The following is a 23,076-nucleotide window of genomic DNA, read 5'->3' as shown; positions in this document are numbered from 1 at the left end:
TCATTTTTCGATGTAAAATCAAATTTGCAATCAAAAAGTATTTTAGTAAAATTTTGATAAAGTTCACCGTTTTCAAGTTATAGCCACTTTTTAGGTTCCTTTTTTTGAAAATAGTAGCAGTTATTCATTTTTTCAATTAGTGCGCATGTTTGCCCACTCCTGAAAAAAAACAATCTTTGAAAAGCTGAGAAAATTCTCTATATTTTTCATTTTTGAACTTTGTTGATACGACCCTTAGTTGCTGAGATATTGCCATGCAAAGGTTTAAAATCAGGTTAATTGTTGTTATCTAAGTCTCTCCCAAACAACCCACCATTTTCTAATGTCGATATGTTAGCATCTAATGGTCCGATTTTCAATGTTAAAATATAAAACATTCGTAAAATTTTCCGATCTTTTCAAAAACTATATTTTCAAAATTATCAAATCAAGGTAATCATTTCAAAAGGGCGTAATATTGAATGTTTGGCCCAAAAGTGGACAAACATGGGCAGTGCCATGCCCATTGGGCACTCAAATGGCTATATAGCCCAGACTCGATTATCCGAAGGTTTGTATGGGGCTTCGGATAATCGAATCACGAACATTTTTTTTCTTTTTCTTGTTTTAAACATCAAATTCGAGTTCTGCAACCCCATTTTAGTGAAATTTGAATAGTTGATTGCCTATTAAATAATAACATTATTTTTTTTTTTCAAAATTTCAATACTGCCATATTGGCCGCCATCTTGGATTTAAAAGTTTAAAATCACTTTAACGTAGTTTAGGGGTCATACTTAAGCTCGACAATGAAAAATTAAGCAACGAAAAAAAATTTTTTTTCGTGATTCGATTATCCGAAGTTTTGATTATACGAAGTGAAATTTTTCCGAGGCCTTCGGATAGTCGAGTCTGGACTGTAACTTGAAAACGGTGCACTTTATCAAAATTTCACTGGAGTACTCTTTGATTGCAAATTCAATTTTACATCGAATAATGAAGTTAAACAAAAATTGCAACCAGTATTTCGTTTTGTTTTTTTGAAAAATTAGTATTGATCCAAAATGTATAACTCGGTCGAATATTTTTTGCCCATTCAGAAAATTTCTGAAAGGTTTTCAAATATCAGAAAATAAAAAATACAAGTAGTGTTTTTGCAAATTAAGTTATAGTGACAAAAAGAGAAATAAAAAATCACCAAAAAAAATTTACCGCTCATCATTTTTTTTTTTCAGTGTAGTCCTTATCCATACCTAAAACTTTGCTGAAGACACCAAATCGATCCAAAAATTCCTTCAAAATATACAGATTTTTGAATTTTCATGTATCATTTTTGTATGGACAGCTGCCAAATTTGTATGAAAAATTATATGGACAAACTAATGATACATAATGGCTTCTTTGGGCATACTGAAGGCACCAAAAAAGTTTCAGCCGGATTAAAAAATACTAAAATTAAAGAAATAAAAAATACCGATTTCGTAGAGAACTGTTCAGCTGTTGAGCATGAGCATGAGCATGGTTGACTGCCAATGAGCTGCTACTCCGTTATTGACAGATCAGCTGAAGTTAAACAATGAATCAAAAATGATCAGTGGGAGCCAACCATCCGTTCACTGTTTAACCTCTGAAGACCCCGACTTTATTAGTCAATACCGGCGCCCTCCCAAGAAGCCTGCAGTTCAACAAAAGGGAGGAATGTTAGTCCGATAGTTGAAGTTGCAGACTCATCAAGCACATAGTTTTTCGCTATATACTTGTTGATACCGCTTGAGACCGTTGAATCCACAGCATCTCCTTCAAGCATCACGTGATTAATTTTTTTTTGGGTTAGTGGGATAAGGTATTGGCTTTGCGATGCCTCCCGAGCTACGACGCTATGGGGAGGACTTTCATAACAGACCCGTCGGCGAGCCTTCCGAGCAACGATGCTATGGGAAGGTCTTTCTAATTAGCACACCAAAACACTCGCGCACAGGTATTTAAATACTGAATAAATGTAATTTTTCATCACGATTACCCAGACGACATTGATGATATAGGAAGGACTTTTTTACAGTCATTTACAGTAACACTTAAACTTATTTTAATGCAGCAATTCACACGACGTCGTGCCTCCCGATCAACGATGATGTAGGAAGGACTTGAGCAAGCCAATCAGGATGAAACACGAAATAAAATTCTTTTCTTTTCACACACAATGCCACATAATTGACCGCGCGTCACCACCCAACTAATTGAACTATTTTTCTTCTGCTTGTGGGCAAGCCAACCAGGATGAAACACGAAATAAAATTCTTTTTTTTTCACACACAATGCCACATAATTGACCGCGCGTCACCACCCAACTCCGTAGAGAACTGTTCAGCTGTTCATACAAAAATGGTATATAAAAAATCAATTATCTTTTAAGGAAAAACTTGATTTGATGACTTCGCCAAAGTGGTAGATATTGATGAGGACTACACTGGAAAAAATTACACACGACAAACACATTGCAGGTTTAATAAATCATGTTTTGTCAGAAAATTCTAGAAAGGGCCACATTTTTTTTATCAGACTTAACTCTTTTTTTCAGAAATGCCATTTTTAAGAAAAGTACATTTATCGATATTTTCAAATGTAAAATCAAATTTGTAATCAAAAAATAAATAAGAAAAAATAAAAAAAAATATTTTTGAGAAACTGAGAATATTTTCTACATTTTCCTTTTTGAACTTCGTTGATACGGTCTGATTTCCAATATAAGGATATCAAAAATTTGTGAAAATGTTCGTTCTTAAAAAAATATGTTGACTTGTTTTGTAGAGAAATTTCTCGGCTCTTCAATATAAATATTTTTTAAAGGCAAACATGGGCACTATTTTGAAAAGCTGAAAAACTGTAACCTAAAAAATAATCTTAAAAATAACATTAAAAAAGCTCATTTATCGAGTGGTTTTATAGCCTTTCCTCAGTAAGGTGAGGAAGGCAAAAAGAGCCCTTTTCAAGCTTTTTTTAAAAGAAAAATCTTCATAAAAAAATCTTGATTTATCGCTTTGCGAAGTTTTCTGAAAAGATGGCATTTTATGTCCCCTAAATAAATCGAAATCTCAAAGAATCGCTCAAAAGTGTAACTACAGTAGTTGTTCGGTAACTGGGCTGAACAAAAAATAATGAGATGCATAATATTTTCCAGATGAAATATAAAAATAAAAGTTACTCAAACTTATTTACAATGCTTATTTTGATATTTCTTTAATTGAAACTTGAAATTAAACAAAAGTTTGAAAAAAGTGTTTTTTTATTTATTGAATATGATTTTTGCATCCATTAACCCCTCGGTCATTTTGGTTTTTTCACGTTTGTCTGCTTTTTAATTGGGCTACGGCGCTACGGCCTAGTTATCGAGCGCCCAGTTAAAAATCAGCCCTGTTTAACAATGCCCAGTTACCGAACAACTACTGTATTTTGTCATCTATATCACTTACAAAGTTGTTTTTGAAGACATAAAATCAGATAATCCCTTCTGCAGGTTTTTGGAAATTTACATTCCCTTTTTATGGATAGTTGGAGCCAAGTGTGAGAAAAACTAATGATGCAAAATGTCTTCTTTGGTTAAAGAAAAGCTCCCCACAAGGTTCCAGTGAAATTAAAAAAAAAATATTAAAATTATAATTTAGCTTATTGCTCGAATGTTTTGTTTCATGCCACCAACATTCTGTGGAAAAAAGAAGCAGCTTGAAACATTCAAACAATATTTTTTCTAATATTATTCAAAACTTTCACTACAAATTAGAGGTGGGCAAAAAAAGAGCGAACCGCTCAAAGAGCCGATTCACTGAAAAGAGCGACCGAACCGTGGCTCACAAAAAAAGACCCGCGGTTCTTTTTTAAACTCTGGTCTTTTGAAAGGAACGTTTCGATATGGCATGATTTTTGTTAAAAATATAATTTATTGAATTTTCAAAAAATATAGTATTTAGGTAATTTGTTTTTGAGAAATGAAAATGCAATTCCAAGAATTTCAAGGCTTATAAAAATGAATCCCAAAAGTAAATGATTTTCTAAACAAAATGAAATGAACAACAAAAAAAAAACAAATTAAAAAGCATTTGGGGTCGATCAAAAATATTTGGATTTTTGGTGAAATTCCCTTGTACAGTACTTACCTAAAGTGAAATATTTTTTTCGATTTAAAAAAAGTTCATCGATACTTCGATATTTTGAAAACTAATGATTGCAAAACAACTGGGGATGTGTAAAATGCATTTGAAAACTCTTTTTCATCAAAATGTTTTGCTATTATTTTTTTCCGACTTTGGTCAGAGTTGAGGGACATAAACTTCAAAAAATATTTGGTATGGCCATATTTATAAAAGTCCAATGTGGAATAACTTATAAAATCACACGATTCTTGAAAAAACCCTATTCATTCAAATTTTGAAAAAAAGAGCGAAAGAGCAGATCAAAAGAGCGGCTCTTTTTAAAGAGCGAAAGAAAATGAGCGGCTCCTAAAAAAGAGCGGTTTTGCCCACCTCTACTACAAATGATATCTAGTTTGATTGATTTAAGCGAAAACTGAGGTTACATTTTGTTGTTAAATTCTTTAAAAATATTTTAGTTTAAAACTTGGATAAACCATTGTTTTTCAAGATTCCGTCAAAATCAAAAAAGAATCGAGTCCAGCAGATTCCCTGCTTGCGCTGGAATTTCCTACCAAACACCAAAACCATACTCACATCCACCTCCGTCGCCGTCTCGGAGTCGCCGCTCTCGCTACCCTCGGGCAGGTCGTGCAGTTCGGCTGTAATTAAAATAGGCTCATCAACAGATGTTCTACTGGCGGACTTTTGCGACGGGATACTACGTCTGGATTTCACGCTGATTCCGCTCTGCGACCGCGGCAACTGCGGCGATCCGGTCGAACTGTTGCTCAGCCCACCCGCGGTTCCCCCGCCGATGCTACTGCTAACGCCACCCCCACCGCCACTGCTTCCCCCGGCCGTTCCCGTTCCGGTGGTTCCCGTCGTGGCCGTGCTGGCATTCTCCGACGACTGTTCCGCCTCGGCGATCGAACGGCGCTGCCGACTGGCGGCATCGTTGAGTTTCCTAAAAAAGAAAAAAAAACTCCGATTAGATCAACTCCCGAATCTCTGAAACCAGCAACCATACTTGTAGTAATCCAGCGCGACCCGCACCGGCATGATGATCAGATCGGTCAGCTCCGGCAGCAGCTCGCCGAGCGCCTCGAACAGCGGCAGCAGCACCAGCCCGATGAAGCGCACCTGGCTGCCCGGCTTGCTGACCTTGTCCGGGTCCATGAAGGGCGTCACCGGCAGGCCCTCGGACTTTTCCGCCGCGCTCTGGGCGAAAAACTCCTGCAGCAGCCGGTCCAGCCACGGTTCGGCCACGTCCATCGGGCGGGCCTCGTTCGAGATGTCCGCGACCTTGATTAGCACCATGCAGAGCTAAAGAGGAAGATCAAAATTGAGTTATTTAAACCTCAAGATCAACTGAAAAAAAAAACTCACCAAATTTGTGTGAACCTTATTGTTGTAGTCGAAAATGGGGGTAGCCTCTTGGAACTGCGTCAGGATCTCATTGTGGCGGGCCATGTCCGTGGCCAGGATGCACCGAATGATTCCCTCGCGAACGTCTCTGGAAAAAACGGGGGAGAAGAATTCAAATGTTAATAAAAGCTTCACAAAATGGTAGAAATTTGTTGGTAGGGGAAATATACCCTTTTTAAGCCTAATAAGCGGTCGGGTTTGAATGATGCTGGATAATCTGGAGTGTTCCTAGAGCAACACTTTGTGAACATTTCTGTTTATTTTCACTTTTACTAAAAATTATACTATTTCTTTTACAAGCATTTAAAAAATATCCCAAATGTATTATAATCAGACGAGAATGCATTGAACCATGCCCATTTTCCTATTTTCAGCTTAGTTTTTTCTTCCAGCGCTCCTTTGGGTCTGCTTAGTGCTACCGATCATGATGAAATTTTAAGCAAACACTCACGAAAAGTAGCATTTATAGAGAAAATACCCTGGCATCACTGGCTCACTCCAACATGCGCTGATTGTGGTGTTGATGGCCACTCTTTGTTCTTTATTTGCCTTCGCTCTCGGTTTTCTTCAGCCTTTGATTGGAATAGGTCGTCAAAAGTCAAACGTCGCGGCGCGTTAAATTTTTTGATGGCACTTGCTAATTATTTACACGTTTCGGGATTATTTTCCAAATGAGTGTTTAACTAATGTTAAAAAGAATATGTTGCCGGTAGTTGGAACCAATTTCATATCTTAAGCGCTTTGAAAACGTTAGCGCAAGTGAAAAGATGTTGATGGCGATTTTCGTTTAGCAGTTAAGCTCTCATCTTGCGTGTGGATGTGTGTGCCAACAAAATGATGAAAAAAAGTCTCGCAAAATAGAAATTATGATCAAAAGTGCATTAAACTTGATCTTTTTGGCCAGTAAATTTGCGTGCTTACTCGAGGCGGTGCTGTTACTGGTATGTTTATAGCCTAAATAGTATTTTTGAAGCTTTAATAGAGCATCATACTCTCCATATGACGAAGATAGGTGTTTGATTGGAATTGGATTGGTTCCCCTACATGATTTTTTATCGTTTTTTTTACCTTAATACCCTTCTAAAACGCAACCTTGCACTAGTCGGGATTCGATCTAAAAAATCGTCAAAACCAAATTTTCAACCAATTGTCCTTTGAGAAAACCTTAGTAGTGCGTCCATCCCGGGAATTTTCATTTTATGTCCCGGGAATTTGGAGGAAAAAACAAATTTTGGTCTGGAAATTCAAAAAATTGTGAAAAAAAAGTAAACAGTTGAATACTTAGTAATCGAATAGTTTAAATAGCATTAAAATTTGTAGTTATTCGGAATGTATCAGCATTAATTTGGCTTATTAGGGAAAATTGTTAAAATTTTAGTTTACAGATCCGAAAAAAAGCCTTTTTTTAAGAAAAACTTTTAAAAATATTCGTAATAGGCTTTTTTTTAATTTTGAAAAAAATATCATATTTAACTATATTTTATCAAACACCGGCATCTGGGGCAAATCATTTTTTTACAACAAAACAATTAGTGCACACTTTTTTTTAAATTTAATGCTTTGAAATTTCCTATGCCTATTCAGACTGTAGAGCCAATTTTCTCCAGTTGGTGATAGTGACTCAAAGATAATTGTAAAACTTGTTATACATACATTGACTGGTATCATTTTATTTGTGGTCGTTTCTTGTTTTCATTTTAAATATTTTAAAATATTTTTTCAAAGCTGTAATGCCATGCTATAAAAATAAAAAAATAAAAGAAATGTATTTTAAAAGAGACATAATTCATGTGTATAGCATTAGATTAAAAATTGTGTTTAATTTAAAATCCAAAGTACAACAAAGAACAAAAAACACATTTTTAATTTCTTGTAAGCTATTTAAGATCTGCTGTGCTTGTTAAGATTGAAGTGCAAATTATCACCAACTTATGGTGTTGAGCTAATTCTATGATTTTGCTAATTAATATGAAAATTGCGGGATCGTGGAAATTCCCGCGATTCCAAAAATATTTATCCCGTTTTTTGGGTAATTCAAAATCCGGGAGAATTGGACGCCTTAAATTTGAGGGTTGGAAATTTCGCATGTTACACTCAAAAAGAAAACTGCAAATTAAGAAAAAAAACACGAAATTTTACTTTTCAGGCTTAGCTGGTTGCCGAGAAAAAGTTCAAAAATTGAGAATAATGTTTTTTCCGCAGTGTCTCCAAAATAGCTCTAATTTTCAATATACAGTCATGCCTCGGTTTTGCACTGCCCCGGTTTTGCACCGTTCAGCTGCCTCGGTTAAGCACGGCCCAGTGCTTAACTGAAGCACAGAGCTTATGGGTTTTTGGCTACCCGAGCAGACGGTAATAACTTTGGAATAACATTTTTTGATATTTGAAAATACTAGCCCAATAACATTTTATGTTATTTATAACAAGTTTTGTTATTCGCCGTTATGATTTTTTTGTTATTGGAATGTTATTGTAATAACAGACTGATAACATTTTTAGTTATTCTTCGAACAAATCTTTGTTATTAATTTTTGTTATTTTAACAACTAATCCGACCATCCCAATAACATTTGGAGTTATTCTTCCATAACAAAAAATGTTATTCCCAAGTTGTGTTTGCTTTCAATCAATATCAGACCAATAACAAATTTTGTTATGATAACATAAACTGTTATTCAACTCTTATGCAAAAATGAATTTTTCAAGAAGAATCCATAACACTTTTTGTTATTTTAACAGAATTTGTTATTGAAATGGCATGAATTTTGTTATTACCGTCTGCCCGGGTATATGGGAGACATTGGCTTTAATCGTATGAAAAATCATGCAAACATCAAAAAATGATAGTGTTTTGGAATCGGGATGATGTCAGTTATCCATTAATATTATTATTTCATGAAAGTTTTCACAAAAATACGTATTTTTCCTGTATTTTGAAAATGCATTTTTTTTGCTCTAAAGAATCCAAAAATATATTGTTATTGGAATATGGGTATCAAATGATCAGGTTTTTTCATACGTTTCGGATATAATAACAAAATTTTTAAGAAAATACTCCAAATTTTCACAAAACTACGTTTTTTCAAAAAAAAATACTCAAAATTTTAATTTTTACAATGTGGGTATCAAACGATCGGGATTTTTTCATACATTTCGAATGTAATAACAACATTTTTAGAAATTACTCAAATTTTTTACAAAACTACGTATTTCGAATGTAATAACAACATTTTTAGAAAATACTCTAATTTTTCACAAAACTACGTATTTTCGAATAAAATACTCAAAATTTTCTTTTTAACAACGTGGGTATCAAACGATCGGGATTTTTAAATACATTTCAAATGTAATAACAATATTTTTTTAAATACTCAAAATTTTCACAAAACTACGTATTTTTGTAAAACTTTTCAAGATTTAAGTTTTTACAATATGGGTATCAAATAATCAAATAAAATTTTTCAAAAATACGTAGTTTTGTGAAAATTTTGAGTATTTTCATTTTTAATAACTTTCGAAATGTATGAAAAAATCCCGATCGTTTGAAACCCACATTGTAAAATCGGAAATTGTTAGTATTTTTTTAGAAAATACGTAGTTTTGTGAAAATTTTGAGTATTTAAAAATAATATTGTTATAACATTCGAAATATATGAAAAATCCCGATCGTTTGATACCCATATTGTAAAAATTAAAATTTTGAGTATTTTTTTCGAAAAAACGTAGTTTTGTGAAAATTGTATTTCCAAAAAAAAATTTATTACATTCGAAATGTATGAAAAAATCCCGATCGTTTGATACCAACATTGTAAAAACGGAAATTTTGAGTATTTTATTCGAAAATACGTAGTTTTGTGAAAATTTTGAGTATTTTCTAAAAATGTTGTTATTACATTCGAAATGTATGAAAAAATCCCGATCATTTGATACCCATATTGTAAAAATTGAAATTTGGAGTTTTTTTTCAAAAAGACGTAGTTTTTTTTCAAAAAGACGTAGTTTTTTTCAAAAAGACGTAGTTTTTTGAAAATTTTGAGTATTTTCTGAAAATGTTGTTATTACATCCAAAATGTATGAAAAAAACCTAATCATTTGATACCCATATTGCAATAACAATATATTTTTGTTTTCTTTAGAGAAAAAAAAATCATTTTCGTAATACAGGAAAAATACGTCTTTTTGTGAAAATTTTCATGAAATAATAATTTTAAAGGATAACTGACATCATCCCGATTTCAAAACACTATAATTTTTTGATGTTTGCATGATTTTTCGTACGATTAAAGCCAATGTCTCCCATATAGCCAAAAACCCATAAGCTCTGTGCCTCAGTTATGCACGCATCGGTTTTTTTTCTGTGCTAAACCGAGACATGACTGTAAAAAAATGAAACCAGTGAAATTCTCTGCACTTATCACAAAAAATATTTAACATATATTTAAAATAAACCATAATATTTAAGTAGAACTCAAAATTGTTATTTAAGGCTTTTTCAAATGTTAGCTTAGTTTTTTTAAATCTAAATAATTTTGATTTGAAAAGCAAAAAGAAATCAACAAAGTAAATAGTTTCTGAAATATCGCCAATTGGGTCCTAAAGTTATGCTTAAATTTGCGATACCGTAATCTGGGGTGACTTTGATAGCCCGGGGTGACTTTGATAGGTTTTTCAAATGCCCGTCAATTTAATATCTAAACATTTTTGAGAATTTTGATTATGTAAGCATTAAGGGATAGCTTATTATCGAACATATATGCAAAAATGTGACTGTTACATTGGATGTATCAAAATTAGTGGCCAAATCAAATTTCTATCAATGTCACCGCAAAAGATTTAAAATGGGTTTTTAGGAAATGGATAAAAAATCATGTCGATAGTTTTCGTAGTTTTGAAGATACTAAAATGTGTTAAAAAATAATCTTGGTGCAAAAAACTCTTGTTGATGTGCACCGTTAGAATGAGAAAAAGTGATCAAAAAGGCTTTCAAACGTGTTTTTTACCGTTGTACATAAAAATTAACATAGGGCGTTGGGACCCTATTGAGAAATAAGGGCTTTTCTTAAGAGACACTAAGAAAAACTAATTTTTAACTTATTTTAAGATCAAGATTATCTCGGTATCCAACAGTTCGATCGACTAAAGGTAGCAAAGAATATTAAAAGAGTTTATTTTTTTCGAAAAAAAAAATGCCCTGGAGCATTTCATTTAAAAAATATTTTAAAATAAAACAAAATGAAAAAAACACCTCAAAAATATAAATTACGATAACCTGAACATCCTTATAGCTTAGACATGGCGCTATTTAAAAAAAAACAATGATGAATCAATTCTATTTTATTTTAAATTTTCAATCATAAATGAATTGAAAAATCGTATGTGACTGGATTTTAGAGAGAAACTAATGACCCAAAATGTTTTTTTTACAGGGACAAAGTTTTATCAAAACAAAAAAAAACAAATTTTATAAAATTTTTAACACGAGTTGTTCAAAAAACCGTTGAAAATTCGAACGAATATTATCAAAAGTAAACTACTTTATGGTTTTAAAATTCCTGCATGAAAAATGGCTTGCAATTTAAAGCAAAAAAAAAAAAAACAACAAATAATTGTTAACAAAAGGTCGTAAATCAAACATTCTCGAAAATGCATTAATCAGACAGTAAAATCACCTTTTATCTCGAAAAAAAATAACAGTGGTTGGAAAAAACCACACTCTGTCAACGATGGGCACGTTCGCCATACTCGCGACAAACCGATAATGTCCACCATCACCAATCGAGCCCAGTTTGTTTGCCCAGACTAAGGCACGTTCACTGAATAGCTTTAGTCATCACTCAGTGAAACGAAGGTTACCGCAAGTCAAACATTCTTAAACGGTTAGTAAGATGTATCCCCAAGTTTAAAGTTAAAAATGTTTTTTTTTTAAATTTATTCACAAATTGTTGATATTCAAAAATGTGTCTTATTAAGTTGAAAAAAAAACGAAACTTACGTTGAATTTGATTAAAATTTTATAAAAATTGTGAAACACTCTGCGCAAAAAAGGACTCCCTTTTCCAGCACATATCCAAAAATTCCCACCCACCATAATTAGGTGTGATAACCACTGTCCTAGGGGGCGGCGTGGTGATGGAGCTGATTATTAGTTTTTTTTATGTACTTTGAAATTTTGTGGTTTAATTATGACGAGAAAGTGTTATTTGCGTTGTTATTGATTTGTAACTTTGCAATTTGAACTCGTGTAGAATAATTCAAGTGTAATTACATGTTTTTAAATTAATTTACTTACTTATACAACTCCTTGTCCATGTTGCGGAAGATGTTACACTCCGGATGTTCCAGCAGCCGAAATGCAATCGAACAGTGGTGGTTCTCCAGCGGAGAAATATCATTGTATCTGTAAAAATGAAGAAAGAAAAAAAAAACCATTTGGATTTTAAAAAAATATATGAGTAAACTCCATTTTTTGTTGAATCGGCCAACTGGGAGGTGAGCTTGAGGAGGGGGGAGAATGTAATATATTTTATTTGCTGACCTGATGGCCGGAAAACCGCAATGGCGGTTTATGTCAAATTGATCGCCGGATAACACCGAGGCGCGGGTTCCACCGGGAATAAAAATGAAACGTGCGTGGTTCTGACACAGGGGAGGTGGGACAAACCGATTATTGAGATGAATGGGTTGGCCATTACGAAAGTTGCTCCCCAATCGGGTGGTTGTACCCGTATGAATGATGGAAGTGGGGGTGATTTCTGTTTGATGTTTTAACTTTTGCGATGAAATTGCTGAATTGATCGATTTTATAGAGCTTATTGACCTATTTTTCATTTAAATAAGCCATTTTAAAACAAACAAAAGTGTTTCAAATCGTTGAAATGTCGGAAAAACATTTCTCAAGAATTCTAAAATAAACAGCGTTAAACGAATGCACAGTTCAGAGAAAATTGATATCATTATACAGTCTAGACAAGTTTATCCAAAGATTAAATAACAAACATTATTTTCGTATTTCCTGTTAAACCACTTTTGACAACAATTTTAAGTTCTGAAATTCCATTTAAGATAAATGTTTTTTTGTCTTTTTTGTCATTTTTGTTATTTTTGTTATTTTTGTCATTTTTGTCATTTTTGTCTTTTATGTCTTTTATGTCTTTTATGTTTTATTGTCTTTTTTGTCTTTTTTGTCTTTTTTGTCTTTTTTGTCGTTTTTGTCTTTTTTGTCTTTTTTGTCTTTTTTGTTTTTTTGTCTTTTTTGTCTTTTTTGTATTTTTTGTCTTTTTTGTCTTTTTTGTCTTTTTTGTCTTTTTTGTCTTTTTGTCTTTTTTGTCTTTTTGTCTTTTTGTCTTTTTGGTCTTTTTGTCTTTTATGTCTTTTATGTCTTTTATGTTTTTTTGTCTTTTTGTCTTTTTGTCTTTTTGTCTTTTTGTCTTTTTGTCTTTTTGTCTTTTTGTATTTTTGTCTTTTTGTCTTTTTTCTTTTTGTCTTTTTGTCTTTTTGTCTTTTTGTCTTTTTGTCTTTTTGTCTTTTTGTCTTTTTGTCTTTTTGTCTTTTTGTCTTTTTGTCTTTTTGTCTTTTTGTATTTTTGTCTTTTTGTCTTTTTGTATTTTTGTCTTTTTGTCTTTTTGTCTTTTTGTCTTTTTGTCTTTTTGTCTTTTTGTCTTTTTGGTCTTTTTTTTTTTTTTTTGTCTTTTTGTCTTTTTGTCTTTTTGTCTTTTTGTCTTTTTGTCTTTTTGTCTTTTTGTCTTTTTGTCTTTTTGTCTTTTTGTCTTTTTGTCTTTTTGTCTTTTTGTCTTTTTGTCTTTTTGTCTTTTTGTCTTTTTGTCTTTTTGTCTTTTTGTCTTTTTGTCTTTTTGTCTTTTTGTCTTTTTGTCTTTTTGTCTTTTTGTCTTTTTGTCTTTTTGTCTTTTTGTCTTTTTGTCTTTTTGTCTTTTTGTCTTTTTGTCTTTTTGTCTTTTTGTCTTTTTGTCTTTTTGTCTTTTTGTCTTTTTGTCTTTTTGTCTTTTTGTCTTTTTGTCTTTTTGTCTTTTTGTCTTTTTGTCTTTTTGTCTTTTTGTCTTTTTGTCTTTTTGTCTTTTTGTCTTTTTGTCTTTTTGTCTTTTTGTCTTTTTTGTCTTTTTTGTCTTTTTTGTCTTTTTTGTCTTTTTTGTCTTTTTTGTCTTTTTTGTCTTTTTTGTCTTTTTTGTCTTTTTTGTCTTTTTTGTCTTTTTTGTCTTTTTTGTCTTTTTTGTCTTTCTTTTTTGTAAATTAAAAAATATAAATATTAAAATAACAAGCCATAGTTTCAACATTTGCATGCAAAAATTGTTTTCAATTGCATTTTACAAATTTTACAACTGCAGTTTTGCAATCATTAGTTTTCAAAAAATGTATGATTTGACGAAAACATAAAAATTTACGCAGAAAAATATTTTGCGATAATCGACAATTTTCCAAAAAATTGAAGGATTTTTATACCAACCCAAACAAGCTAAAAATGATTCTATACGCAGGAGAATGCATTTTAAATTGATTTCAGCTGATCGCAGTTCAATTTCCATTGAAGTTTTGAAATTAAAAAAAAAAAAATTTTGTCCCCTGATTTTTCGGGCAAACTTTGAAGAGAGGCAGAAACTTTAAAAAAAGTTACAAAATTTACAAAAAAATAAAAAAATACGAAAATTATAAAAATTAGTTAGGTTTGTTAAAACACACTAATTTTAGCAATTCATGTTTTTTTTTGTCATTCTAGTAGTTTTTGTAATTTTTGTAATTTTTGTAATTTTTGTAATTTTTGTAATTTTTGTAATTTTTGTAATTTTTGTAATTTTTGTATTTTTTTTTTATTCATGTATTTTTTTTAATTTTTGAAATTTTTGTAATTTTTGTAATTTTTGTAATTTTTGTAATTTTTGTAATTTTTGTAATTTTGTTAATTTTTGTTATTTTTGTAATTTTTTTTAATTTTTGAAAATTTGGTAATATATTTAAAAGAAACTATACTTTCCAGCTGGTAAATTAGTAGAAATGATCAAAATAATTGCTAGATTTGTCAGTTTTAGGTTGGATACACAGTAAAAAAAATCATGGTAAAATTTCATCTAAAAAGGAGTACATCTTTTATGTCAGAAAAAGCTTTAATTTTACCTCTAATAATGTGTAAATTTACATCTGGCAGACGCTAGGAAAAAATATCTGTATTCCCAAAAAAACATCAAACCGGTGATAGTTATATCTAGTTTACTAAGTCCGCGCCCCAACCCGCACGGCCATATCGCCGCTGTAAAAACTGGACGATCAATGCCAATGTAGCTCTATGTGTTCCGTACATTGTATTCTATATTTACTGCATATAGGGTACATATACGATACACCAGATACGTAGAGGTACATTGGCTTTGATTGTCCAGTTTCCACAGCGGCGAGATGGCCGTGCGGTTTAGGGCGCGGACTTAGTAAGCTAGATATATCTATCACCGGTTTGATATTTTTTTGGGAATACAGATATTTTTTCCTAGCGTCTGCCAGATGTAAATTTACACATTATTAGAGGTAAAATTAAAGCTTTTTTCTGACATAAAAGATGTACTCCTTTTTAGATGAAATTTTACCATGATTTTTTTTACTGTGTAGAACTATCAAATCAAATATCTATTGAAGATTTTTAAGCTTAAAAAATGTTGTTCAAAAACAGATTTTTGTTATTTTTATTGATTTATTGTACTGACAGATCTTAGTTCCGTGTTTTGGATTCGAAACTCTTGTCCAGTTCTATTTCATTTTCAGATTCATGAACTACACAGAAGGTAAAAAGTATCACAACACTATCATTTGTCAAGTCCCGAACCAAACACCTTTTTTCGAACCTTGAAACCCCCCCTAAAAAAGAGGACAGGTGTTCAATAAAGTGTAAATTTTCCATGTCTAATGATGGCAACATGACGCATCGTCACTTTTTTTTCTCTTCTTCTTTTCTCTATCCCCGAGTTGACCTCGAAACCTTTGCCTTCATCTTTCTCGTCTTGCCAAAGTGACAAAAGTGACGGATGGTTGCCACATTCGAGAGGGATGGAATCTGCGGCGAAACGGACCGTGACAACCACCTCCGGCAGAAGAGGGGGGGGGTTGGATCCCACAAAGGGACGACATGTCCCGTTTCTCCCGTGGCTACAGACGAAAGAGGGGTTAGGTGTTTCCGAGGTCGTGTAATTCCATCCGGTTCGGATCGTTGGGCCAAGTCAGCTGAATCAACCTTTTTCTGTCCCCCGCGTGTGTGATTGTGTGTGTTTCTGTATTTGTACGTACGTGACGACCGGCTAAAGAGCGATAGCAATGGCCAGAAGGTTTGAAAAAAAAAATGCCTAGAATGCAATTCTATCCGACTGTGTGTGGGCACACGCGAGCGAAAGCGTCCTTTCCGGTTGATTTGAGGAGGCTGGTCCAGTTAGGGGAAGAATGATTTAATTGGGCTAATTTGGAACACGATACGGCAATGAAACATTTTCTATAGCTCTAGCTCTAGCTCTAGCTCTAGCTCTAGCTCTAGCTCTAGCTCTAGCTCTAGCTCTAGCTCTAGCTCTAGCTCTAGCTCTAGCTCTAGCTCTAGCTCTAGCTCTAGCTCTAGCTCTAGCTCTAGCTCTAGCTCTAGCTCTGGCTCTAGCTCTGGCTCTGGCTCTGGCTCTGGCTCTAGCTCTGGCTCTAGCTCTGGCTCTGGCTCTAGGCTCTGGCTCTAGCTCTGGCTCTAGCTCTAGCTCTGGCTCTGGCTCTGGCTCTGGCTCTGGCTCTGGCTCTGGCTCTGGCTCTGGCTCTGGCTCTGGCTCTGGCTCTGGCTCTAGCTCTGGCTCTAGCTCTGGCTCTGGCTCTGGCTCTGGCTCTAGCTCTGGCTCTGGCTCTGGCTCTGGCTCTGGCTCTGGCTCTAGCTCTGGCTCTAGCTCTAGCTCTAGCTCTGGCTCTAGCTCTGGCTCTAGCTCTGGCTCTAGCTCTAGCTCTGGCTCTAGCTCTAGCTCTGGCTCTGGCTCTAGCTCTAGCTCTGGCTCTGGCTCTGGCTCTGGCTCTGGCTCTGGCTCTGGCTCTAGCTCTAGCTCTGGCTCTGGCTCTGGCTCTGGCTCTGGCTCTGGCTCTAGCTCTAGCTCTAGCTCTAGCTCTAGCTCTAGCTCTAGCTCTAGCTCTAGCTCTGGCTCTGGCTCTAGCTCTGGCTCTGGCTCTAGCTCTAGCTCTAGCTCTAGCTCTAGCTCTAGCTCTAGCTCTAGCTCTAGCTCTAGCTCTAGCTCTAGCTCTAGCTCTAGCTCTAGCTCTAGCTCTAGCTCTAGCTCTAGCTCTAGCTCTAGCTCTAGCTCTAGCTCTAGCTCTAGCTCTAGCTCTAGCTCTAGCTCTAGCTCTAGCTCTAGCTCTAGCTCTAGCTCTAGCTCTAGCTCTAGCTCTAGCTCTAGCTCTAGCTCTAGCTCTAGCTCTAGCTCTAGCTCTAGCTCTAGCTCTAGCTCTAGCTCTAGCTCTAGCTCTAGCTCTAGCTCTAGCTCTAGCTCTAGCTCTAGCTCTAGCTCTAGCTCTAGCTCTAGCTCTAGCTCTAGCTCTAGCTCTAGCTCTAGCTCTAGCTCTAGCTCTAGCTCTAGCTCTAGCTCTAGCTCTAGCTCTAGCTCTAGCTCTAGCTCTAGCTCTAGCTCTAGCTCTAGCTCTAGCTCTAGCTGTAACTCTAGCTCTAGCTCTAGCTCTAGCTCTAGCTCTAGCTCTAGCTCTAGCTCTAGCTCTAGCTCTAGCTCTAGCTCTAGCTCTAGCTCTAGCTCTAGCTCTAGCTCTAGCTCTAGCTCTAGCTCTAGCTCTAGCTCTAGCTCTAGCTCTGGCTCTGGCTCTAGCTCTAGCTCTAGCTCTGGCTCTGGCTCTGGCTCTGGCTCTGGCTCTGGCTCTGGCTCTGGCTCTGGCTCTAGCTCTGGCTCTAGCTCTAGCTCTAGCTCTAGCTCTGGCTCTAGCTCTGGCTCTGGCTCTGGCTCTGGCTCTGGCTCTGGCTCTGGCTCTGGCTCTGGCTCTGGCTCTGGCTCTGGCTCTGGCTCTGGCTCTGGCTCTGGCTCTGGCTCTGGCTCTAGCTCTGGCTCTAGCTCTGGCTCTAGCTCTAGCTCTAGCTCTAGCTCTAGCTCTAGCTCTAGCTCTAGCTCTAGCTCTGGCTCTGGCTCTAGCTCTAGCTCTGGCTCTGGCTCTAGCTCTAGCTCTAGCTCTGGCTCTGGCTCTGGCTCTAGCTCTAGCTCTGGCTCTAGCTCTAGCTCTGGCTCTAGCTCTGGCTCTAGCTCTGGCTCTAGCTCTAGCTCTAGCTCTAGCTCTAGCTCTAGCTCTAGCTCTAGCTCTAGCTCTAGCTCTAGCTCTAGCTCTAGCTCTAGCTCTAGCTCTAGCTCTAGCTCTAGCTCTAGCTCTAGCTCTAGCTCTACCTCTAGCTCTAGCTCTAGCTCTAGCTCTAGCTCTAGCTCTAGCTCTAGCTCTAGCTCTATCTAGCTCTATCTAGCTCTAGCTACTCAAAATCAACCACTCTCTCCTCGCGAAAAAAGCCATCCAGAACCATCAAGGTTAGACGACGTCATTCCCACAAAGTCTAGCGAAAAAGGTGAACGATGCTCACATCGCCAAAGGGTGTTTGCGCTCTTTGATGTTTAGTGTGTGCTTGTACCGTTTTTGTCCCGACGTTCTTCTCTACCCAGCATCAAATCCTACTGCTGACACACTCCCACTGACAATTACACACACACCCATACAGTCGACCTACTAACTTAGTGTCACTTTTAGGATGAAGTGGGCTCATTTTACAAAAAATTACCTCAGGGCCAGCTCGGTCCGGGCGTTGATTTGGTAGATGTTGTTGTAGCCCGGGTGGTCCAGGTCGTGGCAGATGCAGGACACCAGCAGGATCAGCACCTCCAGCTCGCCCAGCCGCTGGATCAGGTTCGTGTGCCACGTGATGGCGTACATCTGGAAAGAATTGAAGGAAAAATTAAAAATTATGCTTCAATTTGCCAGATAATTCAATTTGAGCTGATTTCAAAAATCATAACATCATTTAACCCGCTTCTTCAAAGCGCTGAGCAGGCAAGAACAAAACAAAACGAAACAGAAAAAAGAACAGGTCTTGCCTTGAGGTAGGTGTGTTTAAAAAGTCAGTAATGAATAAATAATCCAAACAGTTGTTGCTAGTCATCGGCAATAAAAAGGGAGGGAGGGAGTTCAATTTGCTGTTGATTAACACGTGATTAGCGCAGTAGGTAATACAAACAAAGGGAGTCCAAGTCATATATCAGCACTCGGGAATGGAATTAGGTAGTGCTTTACCGGTGTCTGGTTGAAGGCTATCGAGAGGCAAATTTGTTGAAATGCTGTTACTTTCAGTTGAGAGTGGATCTCGAAGGAAAAGGATGTTATTGAAAGTTGGCATGAGACTGCGCAGCGACTGTGAATCTTCGAAATTTAACCCTCCACTCTAAAAATGCTCGCATAAACTTCTCTCGATCATAATTTCTGGACTTTTGATATTACATTTGAAAAAAAATTATAAATCATTTGTCTTTTTTAATATTTTGATTTATTTTTTGTTTTCGTAGTCTTTGAAAGTGTTTGAAAAAAAAATTCTTGTAATTTATGGAATTCGATGTATGGTTTTTTTTAAATGTTTTTTTATTTATTATTTTATTTCTTAATTTTAAATATCCTTGAAATAAAAAAAATGTTCTAGTTTTTATTCTGTTTTGCTCAAATTTTGGTTTTATTATATTTTTTTAACATTTTAGATTTTTGGAGATTTTATTTCTTTTAATTTTATTTGAAATTTTTGATTTTGTTACATTTTTTATTGACTTATGAATTTTTAAGTTGTTGTGATATTTTATTATAATGTTTATTAAATACTTATATTTTAAAAATATTGTTAATATTTTTAAATTTTAAATAAACATGCGGAAAATATTTCGGAATTTTTAATTTTCTTCAAACGCTTGAAGTATTTTTTTGGAATATAAATAATTTTCTTAGGCTGGTACAAATTTTATTAAAAGCTGTTGTCTCCCCCACCCCTTCAAAGTTGGCCCGAAAAATCATAGGGCAAAATTATTTTTTTTTTTCGAAAAACTTCAAAATTTCAATGGAAATTTTAGTGCAATCAGCTGAAATTAATTTAAAATTCATTCTCCTGCGTTTACACACATTTTTAGCATGTTTAGGTTGATTCAAAAATATTTAGAATTTTTGAAAATTATCGATGTTTAGTATCGGAAAAAGTTTTTTTTTTCGCTGTTATTTTGTTTTCGTCAAATCTAACGTAATTTTTGAAAACTAATGATTGCAAAACAACTGGACAATTGTAAAATGCTTTTTAATACACCTTTTGCATTCAAATGTTGAAACTGTGGCTTGTTATTTCAATTTTATTTTATTTTACTTAACCCCCCCACCTGGCCCAGGTACGAAAACTTTGAAAAATATTTGCATTGGCCTCAAAAAAAAATGTTAAAGACTTTTTCCGATACTAAACATCGATAATTTAATTTTTTTTTTAGTCAACCCAAACATGCTTAAAAATGATCCTTAACGCAGAGTAATGCATTTTAAATTGATTTGCATTTAAATTTCTATTGAAATTTTGAAGTCTATTGAAAAAATATTTTGTTGACCTTTGATTTTTTGGTCCTATTTTGTAGGGGTGGGCAGACAAACACTTGAAATAAAATTTGTACTAGCCTAAGAGAATTACTAACATTACAAAAAAAATAGTTCAAACGATTAAAGAAAATAAATTATTGGGACAATAATTGCTGCATGTGCATTTATAATTTAATAAAAAACAACAAAAATATTTAGTGTTTAATATACATTACAATTTTTATTATAATGTATTTTAAACACTAAGTATAATTTCAAATTTTATAAATATAAAAAAATCAATTTTCAACGAAATCAAAAATTTGAAATAAAATTTTAAAAATTAAGAATTTCAACGTTTTCAGCTTTCAAAATTAAATGAAATAAAATCTATAGAAATCTCAAAAGTTTTTAAAAATATAATAAACCAAGAAGAATTTAGGCTAGAGCATTTTATTTTTATAATTTCAAAAATATTTAACATTTTGAAATTTCCTTTAAAAAAATGTTAAAAAAAAAACATATATGAAATTTTGATATTTTGATTTGGGGGCGACATATACTTTGAAAAATATTTGCAACGGCCTAACTAGCAGTTGATTTAAAAATCATTTCCTAATATTTATATTTTATTTTAAAGGTTATTAACATAACAAATAGATCTTTTACTGTTTCTATTTTTTCGGGTTTGGAATTTTATAAATCTTTGAAATTTTAAAAAGGTTTTCTTTCAATTTTTAACGTTAGTTCTTTTTCAATTCTTCATTTTAATTTTATTTTCATGGGTTTGATTCGTAAAAAAATGTTTTTTTATATGAAGTTTTAGGTACCAGTATTTTAGATATTTTTTCAATATTTTTGATTTTTTAAATAGTTTTAAAATCTTTTTTTTAATCGTCATTTCGCGATGGTAACTTCTTCAGGAGTTTGGAAGAGTACTTGAAGAGAGTTTTATCCTACCGCGGTCCAAACTGCTATGCTGTAGCTATCTTGAAGAGCTCTTGTAGATCTCCTGGAAAAAAATGTTACTTGGGAAATCATATCGAGAAATCTCGACTGCGAGTTGAGAAATTAAGGTCGAATTCAATAATCACCACTTTGAAATAAACAAAGCAACGAAGCTTTTCCAGTCCCTCGCTAAAAAAAAAAAAAAAAAAATCAAAAACTAAATTTTAAATCTCAAGCTAAATCTTCAAAATTTATTAGCAAAAAATTATCACAATTCATGACTCAATTCATGGACATTTGTCCTATAATTCTGTTCAAATGGTGTTTTTCGGAATTGCAAAAAAAATTAAAAATGTTGTATGGAACTCGTTGCAAAACTGGGTGAACCTCGTTGAATAAATGTACGACTCGTGCTGAAAAAATCGTCTTTTTGCAACATGTTGCATAAGCTACTATTTCAGATTTTTTTTTTTTGACAGTTGAAACAAAATTTTTAATGAGTTCCATCGTCGTCCTCGTCGAAGCAAGGCCATCTTCGATCGAAAGAATAAATTTTGCAATGGCTTGAAGTAAAAAAATTTCGCATGTACTCTTCTGTATTCTTCGCATGTATGAAATCTTGTGTAAATATGAGTATAATACATAAAAAAAAAACTCTTACAAAGCCGAGGAACAAAAAAGTGTCATTTTTTTTAAATTCAAATGGAAAGAAATATGCGATTACCTGAAAATAATTTGAAACAATTGACTTTGTTAAAGTGTAATATAAATAAACACTATTTGTCATTTATATCAGAATAATAATCAGAGCATAACAATTTGAATATTTTAAAAGAAAAACTACACGGAAAGGGGATCAATCGCCAAACCAGCGACCGAATTTTGCTGGGTTGGTTTTGCTGATATCAGCGAAATTTTTCTCTAAACCAGCGAAATTTTTCGCTGAAAAAGGTGGCTGCGCAGAAATCAAATCCAGCAACTTGGTTTCGCTGGTTTGTTATTTCCGAAACGGTTTCTTTTCCAGCGAAAGTTTTCGCTGGTTTGATACACATCCTTCCGACAGCCGTCATAAATGTTTGTTATTGTTCACGTTTGGAAGCGATTAGTGGCAATCGAATTGCTTTAGGGGTTTTTTCAAAACAAAAAAGCATGAAAAAGTTCTGCATCAAGTGTTCAGCATTAAAATACATACTCAACAGGTGATGGTTCTTTTCAATGAAAAGAAGCACGTTTCCATAAAGTTCTCGCAGCAGAAAAATACGGTGCAGTGAAGCTGGAGATGTATTTGTACTGCTGCATAGATGAGTGCACAAATTGTCGCAGGTGGCAGCAAGAATCGTAGGCGAGGAACTTGACCATGGCCGCGGAACAGTTTGTGCTGTGGCAAGTAAGTACAACCTGGCTGGACTTTCTTTTAGTTCTGCTTCCTTGAATTGTTTCCCAAAACCAGCACAATAATCTACTGGTTGATTTTGGTACGAGCTGCTGCCGCCGGAAAAAAACCCGGACGTCAGCGATAGAAAACGCTGATCCAGCGTAAAAGAACACTGGTCCAGTGAAGAAATCCGCTGGACCAGCGAATTGTTTCCCAAAACCAGTACAATAATCTCCTGGTTGATTTTGGTGCCCTGCCGCTTTTTCCAAACCAGCGAGAAAATTTTCTGATTCTAGCAAAACTGATCCCCCAAACAGCGACATTTTTCACCAAACCAGTGTTTTTTTCACTGGTTTGGTAGAATTTCATCGGTTTCCAAACCAGCGAAAAAAATTAGCGATTCTAGGTAATTTTTGTGCAGGCTGAGGAATTAGCGACATTTTTCGCTAGTTTTAGCGAACTTTATCGCGATTTGGCGATGGATCCCCTTTCCGTGTAGTTGACACGCTGCTTTCAAATTCACCCCCGTAAATCGAATATTTTGGAAGAGATCTAGAATAAACACAGAACAGTTTACCATTCAAATTAGCACGCTCCATTTTAGCCCAGGTACTACGCCGTTCGAGTTGAACCACTTCT

At 34.5% G+C, this 23,076-nt stretch overlaps 1 protein-coding gene across 4 annotated transcripts in view; it reads right to left on the bottom strand.

The window, feature by feature from the left end:
* Window positions 1–23,076, bottom strand: part of LOC6047519 (high affinity cGMP-specific 3',5'-cyclic phosphodiesterase 9A) — a 431,410-nt gene that overhangs the window by 6,000 nt on the left and 402,334 nt on the right. For 3 of the 4 annotated variants that reach the window (XM_038265184.1, XM_038265182.1, XM_038265183.1), the window contains 5 exons: window positions 18,304–18,455; window positions 11,821–11,928; window positions 5,493–5,619; window positions 5,134–5,429; window positions 4,701–5,070 (listed from right to left, as the gene is read on the bottom strand). In XM_038265184.1, the coding sequence (XP_038121112.1) occupies window positions 4,701–5,070; window positions 5,134–5,429; window positions 5,493–5,619; window positions 11,821–11,928; window positions 18,304–18,455 (1,053 nt within the window). The remainder of the gene's footprint in view (window positions 1–4,700; window positions 5,071–5,133; window positions 5,430–5,492; window positions 5,620–11,820; window positions 11,929–18,303; window positions 18,456–23,076) is intronic. The other variant, XM_038265185.1, reaches the window with a different exon arrangement.

Source organism: Culex quinquefasciatus, chromosome 3 (genome assembly GCF_015732765.1).
Source record: "Culex quinquefasciatus strain JHB chromosome 3, VPISU_Cqui_1.0_pri_paternal, whole genome shotgun sequence".
Lineage (NCBI taxonomy): Eukaryota > Metazoa > Arthropoda > Insecta > Diptera > Culicidae > Culex > Culex quinquefasciatus.
The sequence above is the reverse complement of the archived record's forward strand: the minus strand, read 5'-3'. Positions and strand labels throughout refer to the sequence as shown.